Source organism: Erithacus rubecula (genome assembly GCF_903797595.1).
Source record: "Erithacus rubecula genome assembly, chromosome: Z".
NCBI classification, from domain to species: Eukaryota; Metazoa; Chordata; class Aves; order Passeriformes; family Muscicapidae; genus Erithacus; species Erithacus rubecula.
The window spans coordinates 30,898,196-30,917,182 of NC_136661.1; the positions used below are offsets into that span (position 1 = coordinate 30,898,196).

Genomic DNA, 18,987 nt, shown 5'->3' on the forward strand with positions numbered 1-18,987 from the left:
TCCTGTAAAGTTTCAAACTACAAAGCCAAAAGTTCCCATACAATGCATTATGTCAGCAAGTATCTAACTTCAAGCACTATAATAATCACAATTTTTCCATAGTATTTTTCACATACTTTAGATCTTGCCTACACACAAGTTTGCACCATTTAATTAAACAGATTTAAATGATAGAAACTCCTGCTTGGACATACTTATTATAAAGTGGTGTCATTCAGTTTAGTTTCAACTCATTCTCACCAATTTAAGTGGAGAGGCTTACATTAATAGAAAAGCACCTGCATAAGGGTTTGCCCTGGCTCAGACAGACAGACAGGTTTATAATCCCACTGTAAGATTAGCCAGAGTCAGCTAAGTGCAGACATGTCTTCGACTGCTCACAGTTTCACAACGATAAGTTATTTTCTGACCACAAAGCTCATCAAAACTTTCAAGATCATTTTTTTCCCCCTGGTATTTTGATTACCCAAAATAATATTTCTCAAGGGACGCAGAGTATATTCTTCTCTACTTGAGGTCTCTGAGAAGCTGACCTCTAAAACAAATGCCTTCAAAAGAAATGTGAGTTATTGTCCATCACTTACAGGTCAGCTCACGGAAGCAGGGAAGTCTGACATCTTAATTGAGGGTATAAATTGTCAGAAGGAAACATACAATCCATAAATACTCTTATTCTTAGCATATGGTCAGTGTTCTGGAAAGGCCCAAAAAGCACTTTGTTTAAAACTTTCTTACACTTCTGTCACTAATCTGATCTTCTTCAGGGTAAGGGTTAACAGCAGCTGAGGGTCAGCAAAAGGAAGTCTGTGTTGTAGACGCCTGCCTAGCGTCAGACCTAAGGATGTATTAGACACAATCAGCTTCCACTGTAATAAGAACTTTGACCTTTGAGCCAGAAGGAAAAAAAAAAAAAAAAAAAAAAAGATAAATATCAGGAAGAACTGGATTAATTTATTTTTTAAGGAAGTTTTCTGTCTCTCTTGCTTAGTGCTGGCCCTGGAGCTCAGTAAAGAAGCTGCTGGTCTCTGTAACTCCTCTGTCCCTACCCCTTTATGTTGTCACACCATTAATTTGTGCACTATTCCACCAAAAACTCCACAGTAGTAAAAGTGTAACAGCAGCAAAACAAGCACAAGAAAGCTCTACGCAGCTTTTAAAGTAATTACAGATCTGCCCCAAGGTTTAATTTGGATTATTAAAGACCACTGGTCTGGATCCTGAATCCAACAACTTGCTGTGGCCAAATAACCACTCAGGTCTAAGAACAGCGGGACTGTGGGGGAAAAACAAAATCGTAATCAGGAGCAATTCTAATAGAAGATGGGGCAATGGATGGATAATTTGGATCAACAGCGTGCTTATATATGTAACAAATACTGATTTCCTTTGCAAGGCTGCCTGTGCCCTGTCCTTCTGTAGTTGTGATGCACCACTGACTGCTCAACAGATGATGCCTCCTCCCTGGGAGAAACATCTTCAGAAGCAGGAAAATTCTTCCAAAGAGAGCTCAGTATCCAAGGCAAGACAACATTTAGGCTCCTTTGATTTTGGGGACTTCACATACACTTTCTTTTATGGCCATTCCTGATTTCTGATTAGCCATGAGTGTAAGTCTGATGGGAAACAGCTGAGGGAGCTGGGAAGGGGCTGAGGGAGCTGGGAAGGGGCTCAGCCTGGAGAAAAGGAGGCTCAGGGGGGACCTTGTGGCTCTGCACAGCTCCTGACAGGAGGGGACAGCCGGGGGGATTTGGGATCTTATCCCAGGGAACAGGGACAGGGGAGAGGGAACAGCCTCGGGCTGGACCAGGGGAGGTTCAGGGTGGACATCAGGGAAAATTTCTTCACATAAAGCCCTGTCAATCCCTGGTTGCTGAGGACAGTGTTGGTGTCCCCCTACCTGCAGGGATTTAAAAACTGTGACATAGGTTAGTGGTGACCTGGGCAGTGCTGGGGAAATGGTGGCACTTGGTGGTCTTGGAAGACTTTTCCAACCCAAAGGATTCTGTGATTCTACCAAAGCACCTGTGCTTGACATCCCCTGTTGAATTCACTGCCACCTCAGTCAATAACCATGTTATTTTTATGACATTTTTTGCAGCTGAACTGCCAGTGCTGCTTTTCCAGGGTGATGTGCCAGGGATATAAAGCTGCTTTGGTCCACCTCACAGGCAGTATCTGCCATCACCACAATGACAATTTACTCTTCCCCTGTGCTCTGGTGCCTCAGTCATTAGCAGCTTTTTTCAGTGAAATAAATGGAAGTTGATGGAGTTGGAAGTACATTGTTAATAAAAGGGGAAACCTATGAGAAGTGCTTTTAACACCTAAAGCGAAACTTGTTGTCAAGAGACTGAAGGCTTTTACCTCTGCTCCTTTTACAAATTCTGTGAAATTTTAATGCCCATCGAACTCAAATGCACTTCAATAAATATTAAATTTTGTACCATATCAAAAACACAAGAGTTGATGGCATAATGGCATGTCTGCATAGCACAGAAAGAACATCTGACAGAGTGCACACTGATGACAAAATACTCATTGGCATGGGGAGAAAAGGAGTAGAGGAAAAACACGAGCAGATCAGAAAATGCTCATGAAAAACAAATCTGGCTTAAGTAATGGGAACTTTTCTTTTATAAAGCATTAAACATGGCCTCCCAAGTGTGATCACTCCATGAAACCAAATGTCAGTTTCCAGTCACTAGCTGGCATTTGAAACAAGTTTTCCCACTTATTGCAGAAGAGTTGTTATCTGCTGGCTAACTCCCCTTGAAATCCTGAGATAAGTCCCAGGCTCCAGACACGGTCCCGCTTCTCTCACTCTCCTAATCCTGAAAGTACAGATAGTTCACCAAAGGGAAGGAAGGCAGCCTGAGAACTTTAAAAAAAAAAAATAAAGAGAAAGAAAGAATGAGGCTAATTTTCACCTATCACTATGATCTCTAAATTGCCTTTAATAAGCTTCTGCAATGTAGCAGGGAGCCTGGATTGTGGGCTGCTCGTCTGCGAAGGAGACAGCTCTATCTCCACGCCATGGCTTCTGCCTCCATCCTGGGCATATTAACTTCATTTATCTCCTCCCACAGACTGAGGGAGAAATAACCAGCTCTTGATTTCAGCACCTGCCCTTTATCTCTCTGTTTGTGCAGAAGTCTTCTAAAAGGCTAATTGCTCAGCTTGGACTTACTTGGCCTTCCACAGTACACAGCTAAAAGCATATGCTTAAAATAATGTTAATTATATTGTTTGTCTCCAGTCAGACTGCTCCAGGACTGGAAGGAAAATCTGAGTTAGATCTCCCATTTCCCAATAATTATTTGCTAAGAAAATGCAGGATATCTTTCCTAACACACACACACATATATATATTTATCCATGACCTACTGCTAGCACACATGCTCACTTTGCATCCCGTGTTACTTCCCAGAGTGGATGGGAGCAGGAGCACCGGGGTGTGCTCCCAAACTGATAAGCTCCATTATGCAGATGAGGATCGTGGCTCTAAGTGCTGTTATTTTTAGTTGAAGTTGATTCATGTTTGAACTATGGGCTAAGCAACAGATTCAGAACCTGAATAGTGTAGCACCTCTTGAATGCTCACTTCCTCAACAAAGGCCAAGATAAGCAACTTGAAAACATTCACTTGAAAACATCCATGCATATATTGGGTACTTACACACAAGAAAAAAACATCATTGTCTGAGCTGCAGGGAAGTGAGTGAGTAAAGCTCTGCCTCAGCCCTCATTTTCCAAATCATATCCGTGTTCCAACTGCCTTCCCCAGAGTGCTTCAGATGAAGATGGTAATTTCTAGGAGGCAGGAATAATATCTCTGCAGGGTCTCTTGTACTTTACAGCACTTCAGTATGCTGTGGCAAAAGGCAAGGGTGGCTTGAAAATTAGTTAGTAATTAACTGCATACCTGAATGTAGACATATATATTCTTGGGATTGAACTCCACAGCTTTCCACATTGGAATTATGTGTAGGTTGTGTCAACACAGATGCAACAGATTCAGAATTCCTCCAGACATTGTCCAAACTGGCTGAGCACAAGCTGCCCCTGATCCTGGGGACAGCTCTGGGCCCCTCAGGACAAGAGAGACATTGAGGAGCTGGGGAAGGGGCTGGAGCCCCAGGAGAGGCTGAGGGAGCTGGGAAGGGGCTCAGCCTGGAGAAAAGGAGGCTCAGGGGGGACCTTGTGGCTCTGCACAGCTCCCTGAAAGGTGCCATCAAAGCCAGCGTGGGTAGGGCTGCTCCCACCCATCCAGACTCGCCCAGAGAGTGTCATTAAAGACATAAGGATTAAAGCTTTCTCCTTTATATAGCTGCTGAAATGCCTCAGAGTTGCCAGAGCTATTGTGTAACAGTATCTTCAGTCTGATCTTAATATGAGTTTGTCGAGCTTTAGAATAGCTTCCCCTGAAAACCTCAGACTGAAGTGGGAAGACCTGAGGAACAGAGAGACTCCCAGGAGAGAGGCACAAGGACAGAGGGCACAAAAACTCACAAGAACACTTCTATAGGAGGGAAACATGTGCTGGCCCTCATCACTATCTGTGTAAAGGAAGGATGTTATTTGCATGTACAAATTGATGAATGACAATGCATACATATGTATCTATATATCTACAAATGCCCCACCCCAATGTCAATGTCACTTTTTCTACATGGAAAAGTAACCTGCTCTGACCAAACTGCTGAACTGCTGCTAAGAAGAAGGAAAAAAGGAAAAAAGGACAAAAGGAAAAAGGAAAAAGAAAGAAAAAAGACAAGAAAAAGAAAAGACCCAGTAGAGGTAAGTGGTCAATATAGAAGAATGATGTGCCAGGCTGGCTGTAACCCCTTTGTAAGTCTGTCCTGAAATTCAAGTGCTCCAGAGGAAAGGGAAGTGCTCCAAGCAACATTAAGCATCCTTAAAACTGGAAGTACTTCACTGATGGTGAAGACTTACAAAGCTTGGCACATACCAGAAACTGTTGGTTTATGGCTTTAAGTGGCAATATAAATATATGATTTTGAATATTGTATATTGTTAGTGCAGAAAATTAAACCTTGATGGGATTTCACTCCAGAAACAGCGTTTCTGTAAATTGTGGGCTGACATATCAGCCAATGTGGCATGTTCAGTAACTGAGAAAAAACCTTCATTTTTTTCTAAGCAGTGAATTTATTTGGTGATGGCTCTCTGTCAAGAAGGAGTAACTGTAGCCTCAACATAAGAGCTTTTAAATATCTACACATTAAGCACAAGTTGTCATAGAAACAGCCCAAGTTCCAGTGTTCCTCTGTATTCACAGCATCACCATGTAGAAAGGACAACCTGAAGGGCTGGATTTGGATACAACAACTGCTGGGGTATTACTCAGGATATTCCTGCACTGTGGCTCAGGACATGGACTCCAGACCAACCTCTCCTGAAGGAATTCAGTCTGAGTGACTGAAGATGTGCCATCTCAGGGATGCAGGGAACTGCAGGAAAGTCATCAGTATATGCAGCCAGCTAGAAAATTCCCAGTGGGTGTTTTAAAATTACCAGCATATAAATAAATTACCAGCCGTCGCCAGTGGCCGCACAGACTCAGTGTGCCTTATCAGAGGATGTTTTACTAAAGTTACCACAAAAGAAATGGTGCTCTCACTCTCTTATCACAGAGTAGCAACAAAAATAGTTCTGCAGTAAACAGATAGTATTTAAAATACACTTGGCATTACAGAGAAACAAGATTCATCATGTTTAAAAAACACACACAGCTCCCGTTTGCTTACTTACCCACTTGCACAGATTTCTTTATTGTAGTATTTAAACATCACACAGCCATTAATGGATTTTAGCCTGTCATTGGTAAATCCCTCAAGAGATTTGAAAGATTCTCAGAAAGGAATGGAGGGGACTGCTCAGGATTATACAGAAAGCTCATCACCATGTTGACCAGACTTACAGGTCCTGAACTGATTTTCACTAGGTTGGATAATTCTTAACTAAAGCCCCTAAAATTTATCTTTATAGCATTTAATATAGACCCAGACAGAGGTGCAGAACACTAGAGACAGAAAAAAAAATTAATCAAAAGAGAGAATTATCAATGTTTGATAACAGCATAACTAAACAACAGATGGAGTGTATATCCATAGCCTGTATCTTCAGGGTATGATGAAGAAAACCTTAGCTTCACCAAATTTTAATTTCTCCACACGCTTCAATTTAATAACTAATCACAAAAACTCACCCAAACACTTAGCAGAAACTTAGCAGAAATTAGGAATTTAAATGAAAACATACACACATGGCAATCGACAGTGTAATCACTTATCAGTCACTACTGAGAGGAAAGATGATTTTTGAAGTTACAGATATAAAGGGCATGTATGTGTAATTGATAGGAATGGTACACTTTAAGTGATGAGGTCTTGAGCACTTACTCTTAGCCTGTCTTTGGGCAAAGCAACAGCTCCTTGCTTGATGATTTCCAGAACTCGCTCCACTGACAGCTCAGCTCCAGCTTGCTCTAATCGGGAGCTGAAAAAGCTGATCACCTGGAATGAAACATCACAGCACATAAATAAAGAGAAGAGATCCTTGGGTCGATTTATGCACAAAGCTGTCATCTTCTTTTTTGGCACCGCTGTATCTGCACTTCTTAAAGAATAATCACGTTATTGCCTGTGTCACAGCCAGGGAGGCTTTGTTAATGTCAATTAGCACAACTCTCAGCATCCTCCTGCAGACATTTTTAACAGACAGATGATTTTACAATTTAACACACACAGCTGAATTAATAAATTTACATTTTCAAGTGCTGTGCACCGACATATGCTTATATTTCTTTCTGTCAGTTCTGCCTATCAGGCTTTTGAGTTCTTCTAGTCTTTCTATGATTTGAGCTAGAAATTTATTTTCATTGTAAAGCAGTAAAGTCATTGCACTTTCATTGACTTCTGGACAAAAGGCTTTAGGAAAAGCATCTCAATATAAGAGACTACATTTCCTGGGAGTTTTGTAGCACTCAAAGCTGCAGCAAATGGACAGTGAGAAGGAAGCCCACACCACAAAGCTGCTCCTCAACCCAGTATCCACCCCAAGTGCCACACATACCTTCCACATCCTGGATTCTAGGCCCAAGGAATCCTGCAAATTCCCTCTCATGTTCCAGACATCCCCCTGGTGAAGCCAAGTTGATTTTTCCCATATTTCCCTTCCAACCTCCTTTTCTGTGACCCAGCTGGTCCTTGTTAGCTGGAACTCAGTTAGGTCAGGCTTTAACTTTCATCCCTCTCCAAGCACAGTAGGTCACACCAGAAGCAGACATCCCACTGACAGTTATCCATGTGGGACATCAGAAAACCTTCATTCCTATAGCTCCTTTCATCCAAAAAGAACACACTTTGCAAACCTCATCCCTTATCCCAGGAAAACTCCTCAGTCACACAGGGGATCCAGGACACAAAACACAAAAAGGGTCTGGGGAAAAATTTCAACACCTACTTAGAACCCTCTGGAAGCACCACAAGAGGCACTTGGTAGAGCCTGTCTACACCAGAGCACCTGGCTACTCCTGGGCTGGAGGCAAGCATGATGTTGATGGCAGATTCTGCAAAATCCTGTGAGCTTTTCATACACTCTGTGGAAAAATACTGATGTTCACTTGTATCTGAATCACAGTCCCAGTCCATCGAGTAATCTTCAATAATTCTCCCAAGAAGAAGGGGGGAAAAGTGTATTATACTACAAAATCTCTGCTGAGCTCTCTTTGTTCTGTAGTGAGACACAGCTGGAGCCAGAAACCATTACCCTAATTATGCCTCCCAGCTCAGCTGCTGTTCATAAAACAAAGACAGCTGATGGCTTGATTACTGTGAGATTCAAATTTGTTGTTCCTGTTTGTGACTTCCCCCACAGAAAGCCCAGCCCTTGTTTTGAGCTGGAAGATTTGCTGGGATCCCTAGAAACTCTTGCACCAAGTGAATGAGACAGGCAGACTAAAATTGCTGCAAGTTGCATTTTGGGGTTGTCATGGGATTGTAGTATTTGTTTTGGGGTTTCGTCCCTGTTTTATTTTGTTTCTAACAACAGAAGTATGGAAATCAGTCAAGAGTAAATTCAGGTTTAATCTTCTGTGCTGTCCCTAGGATTATCTCCATACTTGAGCAGAAAGGGAGAATTTCACTGCCTCTGGCGGATGCTACAGGTAGGCTTTTACATTCTTAGAGATAAGGAGCACTGTGATCTCTGATCCTTAGGAAAAAAAAACAGGAGGAGGAAGATGTGCTGAGCTCATAAGCAAAGGAGCTGCAGGGAGGGACCAGACATAACAGAGTAAAACAGCAAGAAACAGCTTGTGCAAAGAGCGTGAGGACCTCAGAGCAAGGCTGACATGGTTTTGGCACAGAGTTTGGGACAAATTGCTTGTGGAGGATACACAGCTCACAGAGGAACAAGCAAGTTGCCCACAGCCTTTGAAAGAAAAAAAAACATCTTCCTGCATTTCAACACTCCTCTGTTGTCAGTAATCACTGGTGAAACCCATTCTGGCCAAGGGCAGGCTCCTGCAGAGAATCCATCCCAGTGGCACTGCCTTGTTAGCTCAAGTTCTGCTAAACCACAACAAAAGCAAAACTCAATATTTAACTTTTAACCAAAAGGATAAAATACTATCATAATGCAAACATGTAAAAAAACTGAATGAGGCTCACAGATACTCCCTGAATTCTGACGTTTCCTATTTTGGGAAGTCAAACCCTTCAATCTTAACATGTTTTTAAAAGACTTATGTTTTTGTGGTAAAAGTACTAATCTTCTTTGGGTTATATTTCAAAAGAACAAAAGCAAGACAGGCTTCCAGTATTTTAAGGCTATGTCAGCATTTCAGAGAGCTAAGAATGCCTATTTTTGATGTGTAGTTGATGACTAAAATTAAAAATATCTACTTTAATAATGGTACTTATCTCTAAGAGTTATTTGCCTTACTACTTCAAACAATATAGAAATTAAGTACCTCTTGTTCAGACCCTGAGAGCACAATACCCCAGTGAAACAGTGAGGGACCCACAAGTATCCCAATGAAGTAAGAAAACAGAAAAGGAAAAAGAAAAAGTAAAAGTAGATTAATTATACAGAGGAGATCCTAAAGAAGGCATTTTCTTAATAGCTCCAGATCAGGAATAAAACCAAAAAGCATCCAGTATTACATCCCTCATGCCCAAGCTCCAACATCTTTAGCAGAGGGTCTAACACTTTTCCTACTAATCTAATCAGATATAAAAATATAAAATCAACATCAAAAGATGTTGAAGGAAGAGTAGCCTTTTCCTTTGAAAGAGCTTTAAATATCTTCTACACCTAAGTAACAGAGGTGAGTTTAAAATAAAAATGAAAATTAACAGATTTCCACTCCTTGTCCCATTGAAAGTAAAATAAACCAGAAAAAAACCACTTGGTGAATGGTATTAAATGAGTTTCAGATTTTAATACTTGTTTTAAAACCAAGCATATAACTGTATGAATAGAAAACCCCCAGATCTTAGGGGAAATAAACAAGATTGAGAGATGGTGTCTTCCTGATATTCTGAAAATTTTCTCCTTAATTATTTGGGCAACTGGTCTAAGAAAACAACTGCAAAGATTGCTTAAAGAAGAGCAAGAAGAAACTCCACAAGTTGCTGTATATTACTCTTTTCCTAGTCATGCTGAGTACTGAAAGGTTATGTTCCTTCCATGAACATAAATAAGGAACATGAATATGTTCAATGAAGGAATATAACCTATCCTAAGAGCTCTCTCCCCAGTCTGGCTTCCATATTAACAGAGATTAAAAGGCACATCTAATCCAGGATTTGACAGCCCCTCATCAGGAATATCTGACCCCTGTCCAGATAAAACAGGGGTGTATGGAGAGGTTTGCCCAGTGCAGAGTCTAATCCTGGCTGTGCAAGGTACCCAGACCTGTGACACGATGGGCACAGGGACCTGGCTTGGCCACCTCCAGCTCAGCCCTTCCAGGGTTTGCATTAAAATACCATTAATATTCTATACAAAAACTGCTTTCTACAGTGTTTTCCAAAACTGGTTTTAATCACAGACTGACAGAATGGTTTGGTTGGGAAGGTACTTTGAAGATCATCCAGTGTCACCCCCTGCCATGGGCAGGGACACCTTCCACTATCCCAGGCTGATCCAATTCCCATCCAGCCTGGCCCTGGACACTGCCAGGGATGCAGGGGCAGCCACAGCTGCTCTGGGCACCCTGTGCTGGACCTCACCACCCACACAGTGAGAATTTCTTCCGAGAGAACAATTTTCCATGAGAAACTCATACTTTCTACTTTTGTTTTCTAAACAGTAAACTTACAAGGTATTGCCAGAGATTATTAAAAATACAACAGGATTAGAATGCTTTAGAAACATTTTTCATTTAAAGGCAGTATTTTAGGTTTCAGAGATAATTTTTGAGATTGTGAGGGAACAACTACAGCATCTGCTATTTCTCCCAACTATCAGGATGCAAGGCTGAATTAACAAAATATTTCCCTTTACAGCATGCCAACAGCAGAGCTATCAAGGGCAAGATGTTTTCTCCACTTGGATTCTGTCAGCAGATGCTGAAGTGCTGTGAGGCCTGTGGCAGCCCAGGCAGTGCCACTGCTTAATGAACATGACAGCTCCTCTCCTTCTCCTCCAGCTAAAAATAACAGTACAACACAGTGTTGCCTCCTCTGCCTGCAACTGCAAAGGTCAGTTCTGCAAGATACAAGAAAAAAACCTCTTGGCACAAAATGAGTAAGTTTTGAACCTGTTTTTGTCAATTTTGCTTCCCTTTGTGAGTATTTTATTTCCAGCCACGTTCACCACTGGGAGAGTAATATGGTGTATTGATGGTACACTGAATGGAGAAGAAAAGAAAAAAACAAACCTCTTGATGTAAAGTATCACAGGATTAGCACTTCAACTAAGTAGCTTCTGTAGGGAAACACAAGTCACAGCTACATTTGGTATCCTGTAGTCATACCTGGAGCAAATGGGAGGCAATGCCAAACCTCACTGATTTAAGAAGGGGTGAAACAATTTCAGGTGATTCAATAGCAGGAGAAACACAAGAGGTTAATCAGCAAACTTGAAGTACTGTATTTTTCAGAATCACCTTGAAATGAGGAGCATGTTCAGGGACACATGAGGTATTCCAGGTACCCACCCTCACTCCTAGGGTATAAGAGTGAGGAGAAAAACAACAGGCAAAAAGATCCCCCCCCCAACACAGCAAACAACAAAAAAACCTCCAACCCAAACCCACCAAAATCCCAGATCCTTAGAGTATTTAGCCAGGCTCTGGTAATCATCAGGATCAAGGTTTTTCAAAGGACATTTTAAGGAAAGCCATAAAATCTTAGTTCTTAAGCCCTGCAGGTCTTATAGCAGGGGTTGCTATGCCAGAGTGAAGCCAACTTGATTGATTTTAAAATCTAGCAGGGAAATGTCTTTGAAGAATTAAATTCCTTGCAGGAAATTGCATCAATTGAATCCTTTGCATCACTAAACCATTGCTCCCAACCTCCTGATGTCTATCAGACTATTTTGCAAACAAAATTCTAGCAGCTCCTAGTTAGGCCTGTTCCACCACCTGGTATCAGTTGCTCGCTTGTAGGAAATATGAGAGCAGTGAAAGCCAAGGAGTTCTCACCATGGCCATGAACCAAACACATCTTTAGGAATGATAAGCGAAGAGTCTCCACCAAATTCCTGACATATCTGAAGTGGCTGACCAAATTACAGACCACCTCTGAAGAGGAGGCACATAGACAGCTCCCAGCTGAAATATTTCTGCACAAGGCCAGAAGAGGAACCATAGCATTCTGCTTTGTTCACCACTCAGAAGAAGAATATCCCATTTTAGCTAAACAAGATGCACTATCTCCTACTAAAATGGCTTTCTAAAATGAAAAGTAAAGTAATAGGAAACAGAAGGTATTTTGATTTCAGTTTCTTCTGTACAGTACTAATGGTTCCCATATGTTTCCCATCAGCTGGTAATGGTGATTTTTTAAATTTATAAAAACACAAAGGCAAATAAGTAGTCAATAAAAAGTGGTCAATATACTAATGACCCTTATATGTTCACCTATTTTTGCCTCAATGAAGAATCACACACAGATTATGTGTATCTCCAGAGTAAACTGAATGGTCCAAATCCTGAGAGGAGCCCAGAGTTACTGTGGCCAGGTCTGTACTGAAGGTTACCTGAGCAATTCCTGCTCTGCTCTGAGCTCTGGTGGGGCTGCAGAGCCATCCCCACACCTACCTGTGCCTGCAGCCCTATGCTGATTTGTCCTCTGGCCCAGTGCCATGCTGACAAACCCCTGCTATCCAGAGGTCCCTGAAAACCTACCACAGTGCTTCATTATTCCTAACCTAGGAAAAGTCTTTGCTTATGAACTGTGAACCCACAAGTATGTGAAAGAGATTATTCCATTTCACTTCACAGCAGCATTTTATTTGAAAAAAACCACATCACTTTACCCTTCCTGTGACAAATCAGCACCTATAGAGGTTCTGCTTTCTACAGCTCCTGTTTCTACCTGCAGTTTCTTTAATGCCAGCTGATCATGAGCCCAGGGATGCCCAGGTGGGGCCAGTCCCCTGTGCTGGCCCTGCTGGGACACTCCAGTGCTGGGGACACTGTGGAACCCTCAGGACAAGAGAGACCCCGAGGGGCTGGAGCGTGTCCAGGGCAGGAACGGAGCTGGGGAAGGGGCTGGAGCCCCAGGAGAGGCTGAGGGAGCTGGGAAGGGGCTCAGCCTGGAGAAAAGGAGGCTCAGGGGGGACCTTGTGGCTCTGCACAGCTCCTGACAGGAGGGGACAGCCAGGGGGATTTGGGATCTTATCCCAGGGAACAGGGACAGGGGAGAGGGAACGGCCTCAGGGCCAGGGGAAGGTCAGGTTGGATATTGAGGAAAATTCCTTCAGGGAAAGGGCTGTCCAGCCCTGGCACAGCTCCAGTGGTGGAGTCCCCAGCTCATGGAAGGGTTTAAAATCCTTGTGGATGTGGCACTTGGGGACATGGGTCAGTGGTGGCCTGGGCAGTGCTGAGAAATGGTTGGGCTCAATGGCATTGAAAGTCTTTTTTCAATCTAGATGATTCTGAGATTCTAAAACCAAAGTAATCCAGCTGAGATGTCACCACTGTGATTAGGCTGAGGGGACACCTCTGGGTTATTCTTTTCTTGTATACACACACAGAATTGCAGCAGATGCCTTCTCTATTTGCAACATAAACTATTCATTATTACATCCCCACTACATTGTCCAATTAATTCTTCATCAAACTTTTAGCCTTTTCACCTCTTCCATGCTTCCTTTTGGTTGATGAGTACATTATGTCAAACACAGTAAAAATAATAAGCATTTAAGTCTTTACATGCCATATCTATTTCATACATTCTTGACAAGGCAAACTGGCAACTGTTATGGTGTCCAAAACTAATTAAAGGCTTTACATGCTCTGTATTTTGGTCTGATTTCTGCACCATTAAACATTATCACTCTGTCTGTTAGTATTTCTCTATGAAATACAAATCTGGAGTATAGTTTACAGCCAGAGAATCTTCCATCAACTGGTGGGCAGAATTTGCTGGAGGAGAGGGATGCCAGAGTGACACAGTGCACAACAGGCACCTACTGCTCATGTGAATCTCTAGAGTTATCTGATGACTGGAATCAGAATTCTGGAATGGTTTGGGCTAGAAGGGACCTTCAAATGCCATCTAGTCCAATCCCAATGCACCTTCCACCATCCCAGGCTGCTCCAATTCCATCCAGCCTGGCCTTGGGCACTGCCAGGGATGCAGGGGCAGCCACAGCTGCTCTGGGCACCCTGTGCCAGCCCTGCCCACCCTCCCAGCCAGCAATTCCTCCCCAATATCCCAGCCAGCCCTGCCCTCTGGCACTGGGAGCCATTGTTAAAAATTACACTCCTGGTTCTACTGCAGGATGAGTGCAGATAATCTAAACACATTTTGCTGCTTATTACCAGAGAAAATACCAAGAGAGGGAGCTTGGGATGGAGCAGAGTCCCTGCAGACACACTTGGTGAGCTTCAGAAAGGTGATTTTTCTTGACCACTCTTGCATTTCCAAAAGTAACAACATTTACCATTTCCATTTACAATTTACAGAATTTGGGCCACAAGATTTCACTGATCACAACAGCCTGAAAGCCAACACAGCTCCCCAGTACACAGGAAGTTGGAGGATCCATCCTCTTCTGAATAACCAGCCTTGGTCATATGAAAAGCCTGGCCAGCTCACTGTTCTATCTAAAAGCAGGCTGGGATGGATGCTGAAATAAGAATATAAGAGCAGGTGAAGAATAGGAAAATCCTCTTCATGAGTGTATATCCTCCCAGCTTTCAGCAACATACAGTTTAGAAATTTATCGAGCCAAATATTTTAAGATTTGTTTTTCTGGCTCCTTTTAGAGCACAGCTACATTTCAGACATCCACAGTGTCCCATGCAGCTGCAAGGATGGAGCTCCCACCTACACCACTGCAGAGAAAAGTCTGGCAAGTTCTTGGAGACTGAAACTCATTTTGGCTCTTCTCAGATGCCAGACAAGCTCCCTGCAATGTGTACAGTAAAACTAACAAGATTTGCCACTGTTTCAAGGGACAGCAAGACCAGCTAGAACATTCTGGCTGCAGCACACAAGACAAAGACTGGTTCTGTGTGGTGCTGCCAATACTGTGTATGAAGTGGTAGATGAGGAGTCAGATGAATCTCATCTTTTATTCAGATCTACAAGCCTGACAGCTCTTACCACTTGCCAGATGGTGACAGGTACATTTAAAAAAAAAAATTAAAAATTCTTTTTTGACGTCCTTGCTTCTCTAACAAAGGAGCTATTTAAAAATTCAACATGCTCCCTTGGAAAGCTTTAAATAGTTTCTGAATGTAACTGGCATTATGCTGTAACCCAATATTAAATAGTTTTGGGGAGGAATTGTTTAAATTGTTGAGGAAAACCTACATTTAACTGTTACAAAGGAAAGGACGTGCTGCTGTCTGTGGGAGGCACAGGGCTGCAAGCAGAAGGATCTGGCCACCACCAGTTATCCTGGATGTGGGCAAGTAACCAGAGAAGGTCCCTATCTCAGTCAGGAATGTAGACAACTGTTATCTTCAGTGCACCATATCCTCTTTACATAACTTGAAGACATCTTGTTCTAATCATGCAGACAGTATCATGCTGCCTGTAGTCTGCAGCTGCTGAAAGTTTGGAGAGTTTTGAGCTTCAAGTCCTCCACTCCCCAAACTCTTGCATGACCAGAAAATGTGAAGAGAGAACACAAGAGGAAGGAATAGGTACAGAGCAGGACTTCAGTTCAACATTCAAAGCTACTTTCCTCTATGGGCAGTCAGATAACTGTCAATCTCCAGTAATTAAAAGCAAATCAGCCAGCAACATTGCAGATTATAAGACACAATAATATGTCATTCAGTGCATCCAGAGACTTAGAACTCTGCTCAGCTCTCCCTTCCATTATTTTGCACCCTGTGAGCATAGTATGCCTTCAAACACTGCTCAGCTCTGCAAATATTCACTAGAAGACAGTGAAACACGTGTAATGCTTCAGATTTTTCTACCAGAAGCTCAGGCTCTCCCTAGAACATTAAAACTACTATCAGATGCAGAAATAACTAACAACTGTTTCCCAAAGTCATACTCCACACAGAGAGCCACACTGGTAACAGCTTCTCACCCACAGCAATTTTCTTCTGTTTTCTCCTAAAATGTTTCCTTACACAAGGGGAAGGTTGTTGTGAAGAAAACACTTGGCAGGTGAAAACAACATACATTCAGACACAGACAGTATAAGACAGCTGAATGTCTGCTCTTTAGTTATTTAAAAATAATTCCCTATAATCACTAATAGGCTGGTGATAGGAATAAGAGAAAAGGAAAAGGATTGTTAGATGATGAAAACTAGCACTTGTTCCCCCGACAGGCAGGTTTCTAACAAGGGGCAGTCAAGAGAACCTGACACCCTTTTGGGGGGTGAAAGATGTGTCACAGCTTGAGAATTCCTTACCAGAGGCATCTCAAAATCACTTTGATTCTCCCATGTTAAAGATGTGGGAAAGAGTTGTTCAAGAATTTAGATGACTGGATTTAAGGTTGCTTCCAACCCAAACCACTCTCTATTTCTATGCTGCTCAGAAGTCATCACGGTGCAGGCCCAAAAAAACAGGCAAGAAAAATTCAGCATTTTAAAACAAACCAGTAAGAGGTGCTACATATTTCCCACCTCTCAAGAGTAAAAGGAGATTACACAACCCAGTGTAACCATCTTTGAAATCACATATCACTCACCAGGTCTATATTTTGCATGATGTCCTGGAAGGAGGGGTGAGTCCGAAACTGCTCGAACAGATCCCGCTTGTAGAGCAGGGCATACACCAGGTTGGGGTTGTGATGGAGAGAGTTGGTCAGGCAGGAGTTGATGATCTCCAGCATCATTCGGATCACCTCCTCGATCACATTCAGGTCTTGTGCCTTTAAGAAAGGAGGAAAAGGTCAGAGTGCCCTCTTCCAGTGTAAAATATTGAGTGATAAAGGCAGCGCACAGGTAATCATTACTAACAAAGCTGGTGATGTCTCTATGGTGAGCAAATCTGGCATCCATGTGTCTGGAAAGGAATCTGTTTTCTCCAGTAATCACCAAAATTTTAATTGAAATACATCATACTAGTACTCAGCCTCATAGCTTGGTTCTCCCAACAGCAGCCATGACATAAAGAATTACTATACTGTAATCAGCTGAATTCTTAAGGGTTAAGTGAACATAGTTTTTTCAAACTTTAGTATTCTAAGCAAAAGCACTTCAGCATATCATTAATTTATTGCATTTTCTGTTGAGCCCCTGAGCAGGTGGGGAGATAGGGAAAAGAGAGAAAAAATAACAGAGAAATAAAAAACAGTGGGTGAAAAAGAAAAGCAAAGGCAGGAGAAGGAAAAACGACTGGATCGAACATCACTGCACCTTGAACATCTGTCATTGTTACCAGACTTTTCCCCTTTGACTATTTATTAAAATTATTTTCTTGGCATTGAAGAACACTTGTAATAAATGAAAAAAGGGATCTTCTTTTGTAGTGCACTAAGCCTTCACAGTAAGATAAGTTTGTAGAGCTTTTCATTTTGTCAGTGTATTTGACAACTCACACTTCCTAAGCTGAACAAGCTGGCATGTGAACTCCTGCCAGCTGCCTGGATTTCCCTCACTGAGATCCACATCAGGATATCTCCAATACGGTTATTCTGACTGCAGACCATTCTGTCCTACCTTGGAATTGGGTAAAAAAAGGGCATTTCTACCAATCATTTAAGTTGTCTTCATCACATCAAACACTGGACTGTGTGACTTTACAGGTCTGGCAAGACTGTGAACCATGCTACACCAGCTTGAGTTTTTCTGCTGGGTATGAACAAAGAAACCACTGACATTTAATTCTGCCAACTGCCCACAAAGTTCATTTTCTGAGTTATCACAAGGCACTTAAATTCTTTATAAAAAGGCAGGCAGTCCTTACCACAGCATTTTGTTGGGCTGTCATTCAATCTGCACATAGTTATTTTCTACTATTAAGTAGCATTGCAGGAATTGTCATGTGGCAGATGTATGCTCTCACCATGGCAGAAGAGAACACAGATATTTTCACTATCCTGGTTAGAGTTGTAAAGAGCAAAATTCTTTGCTACCATTTTGCTCCAGCTGCTTTCAATGCAAAGCAAGGTGCATCTCTTCCCGGAAGTGTAGCTCAAAGAATCCCAGAATGGTTTGGGTTGGAAGGAACTTTAAAGTTCAGCCAGTTCCACTCCTGCCATGGCAGGGACACTTCCCACTGTCCCAGGCTGCTCCAATTCCATCCAGCCTGGCCTTGGGCACTGCCAGGGATGCAGGGGCAGCCACAGCTGCTCTGGGCACCCTGTGCCAGCCCTGCCCACCCTCCCAGCCAGCAATTCCTCCCCAGTATCCCATCTATACTCAGGCAGTGGGAAGGCATTCCACCTTGTCACAAATCACTCTCTTCCATGTGGCCCTGCAGAAGGCAGCACCCCTCCCCTAACCTGCTCCTCCATTTCTTTTGTGACACTGAGGACCATGGAGAAATGAGATCCCATCATTATTCCCACACTTGAGTCTGCTCATCCCCAAAACTTGTCTTCTACATGTACAAGGGAGATTTAAGTGGAAGCTTTTTGGAGCTCTTGTCTAAAGAGGAATATTTCGTGCATGCATTCCAGTAAAATTCCTTCTTTAGCAATGAAGCCTGACAGTGAAGGTTACGGATTTTTTTTCTGAATGTAAGTATCTCCTTTTTTTTTATGACTTTGCCAACTAAATTAGCACTATAGTGTAGCTAACAATGATGGCAGAAACCCTTACAAAGCTGATTGCTGTCAATGGGATCACACTCTTCTATGATAGAAATGATCTTTACTTTCAAAGCACAGGTAGTTCCTCTGCCTGTGGTTACCTAGTGCTGTGAAGGGTATGCAATGAAAAATATTAGACAAAAATAGAAATAACTGCTTCAGCTGGGATCTCAAGAAAAATCCAGACCAAACTCACATGGGAAATGGTGTTTGCCTATCAACTCAGATTTACTGCAGAATATGCTCTATTATGGTGCATTTTCAAAAGCTCTGAGCACTGTCACACTTCTGCTCTCAGTGCAGCAGGGTGACATAGTGACCAAAACACTATCCTAAAATACAGACTACATGACTGTCACAGAAATAATATGATTCAAAATTAAGGGAGATCTATCCAGTTACCATAAAGGTAACAATCCACACAACTACTTTTCAAAAACTAACTGTTTTTTAATGAAAGGTGTTCAGTTTAAACCCCAGGCATAATATTAATTGAAACAGAAAGCATTGCTAACCACCTTCCAATAGGCTGGATATTCTACTAGTGATCAGCTTCAAA

General features: G+C 42.3%; 1 protein-coding gene across 6 annotated transcripts in view; it reads right to left on the minus strand.

Annotated features, from left to right (window-relative positions):
* The window catches only part of DYM (dymeclin), a 210,659-nt gene that overhangs the window by 27,002 nt on the left and 164,670 nt on the right, over positions 1-18,987 (minus strand). For all 6 annotated transcript variants that reach the window (XM_079330337.1, XM_079330336.1, XM_079330339.1 and 3 more), the window contains 2 exons: positions 16,362-16,544; positions 6,423-6,536 (listed from right to left, as the gene is read on the minus strand). In XM_079330337.1, coding sequence (XP_079186463.1) covers positions 6,423-6,536; positions 16,362-16,544 — 297 coding nt within the window. The remainder of the gene's footprint in view (positions 1-6,422; positions 6,537-16,361; positions 16,545-18,987) is intronic.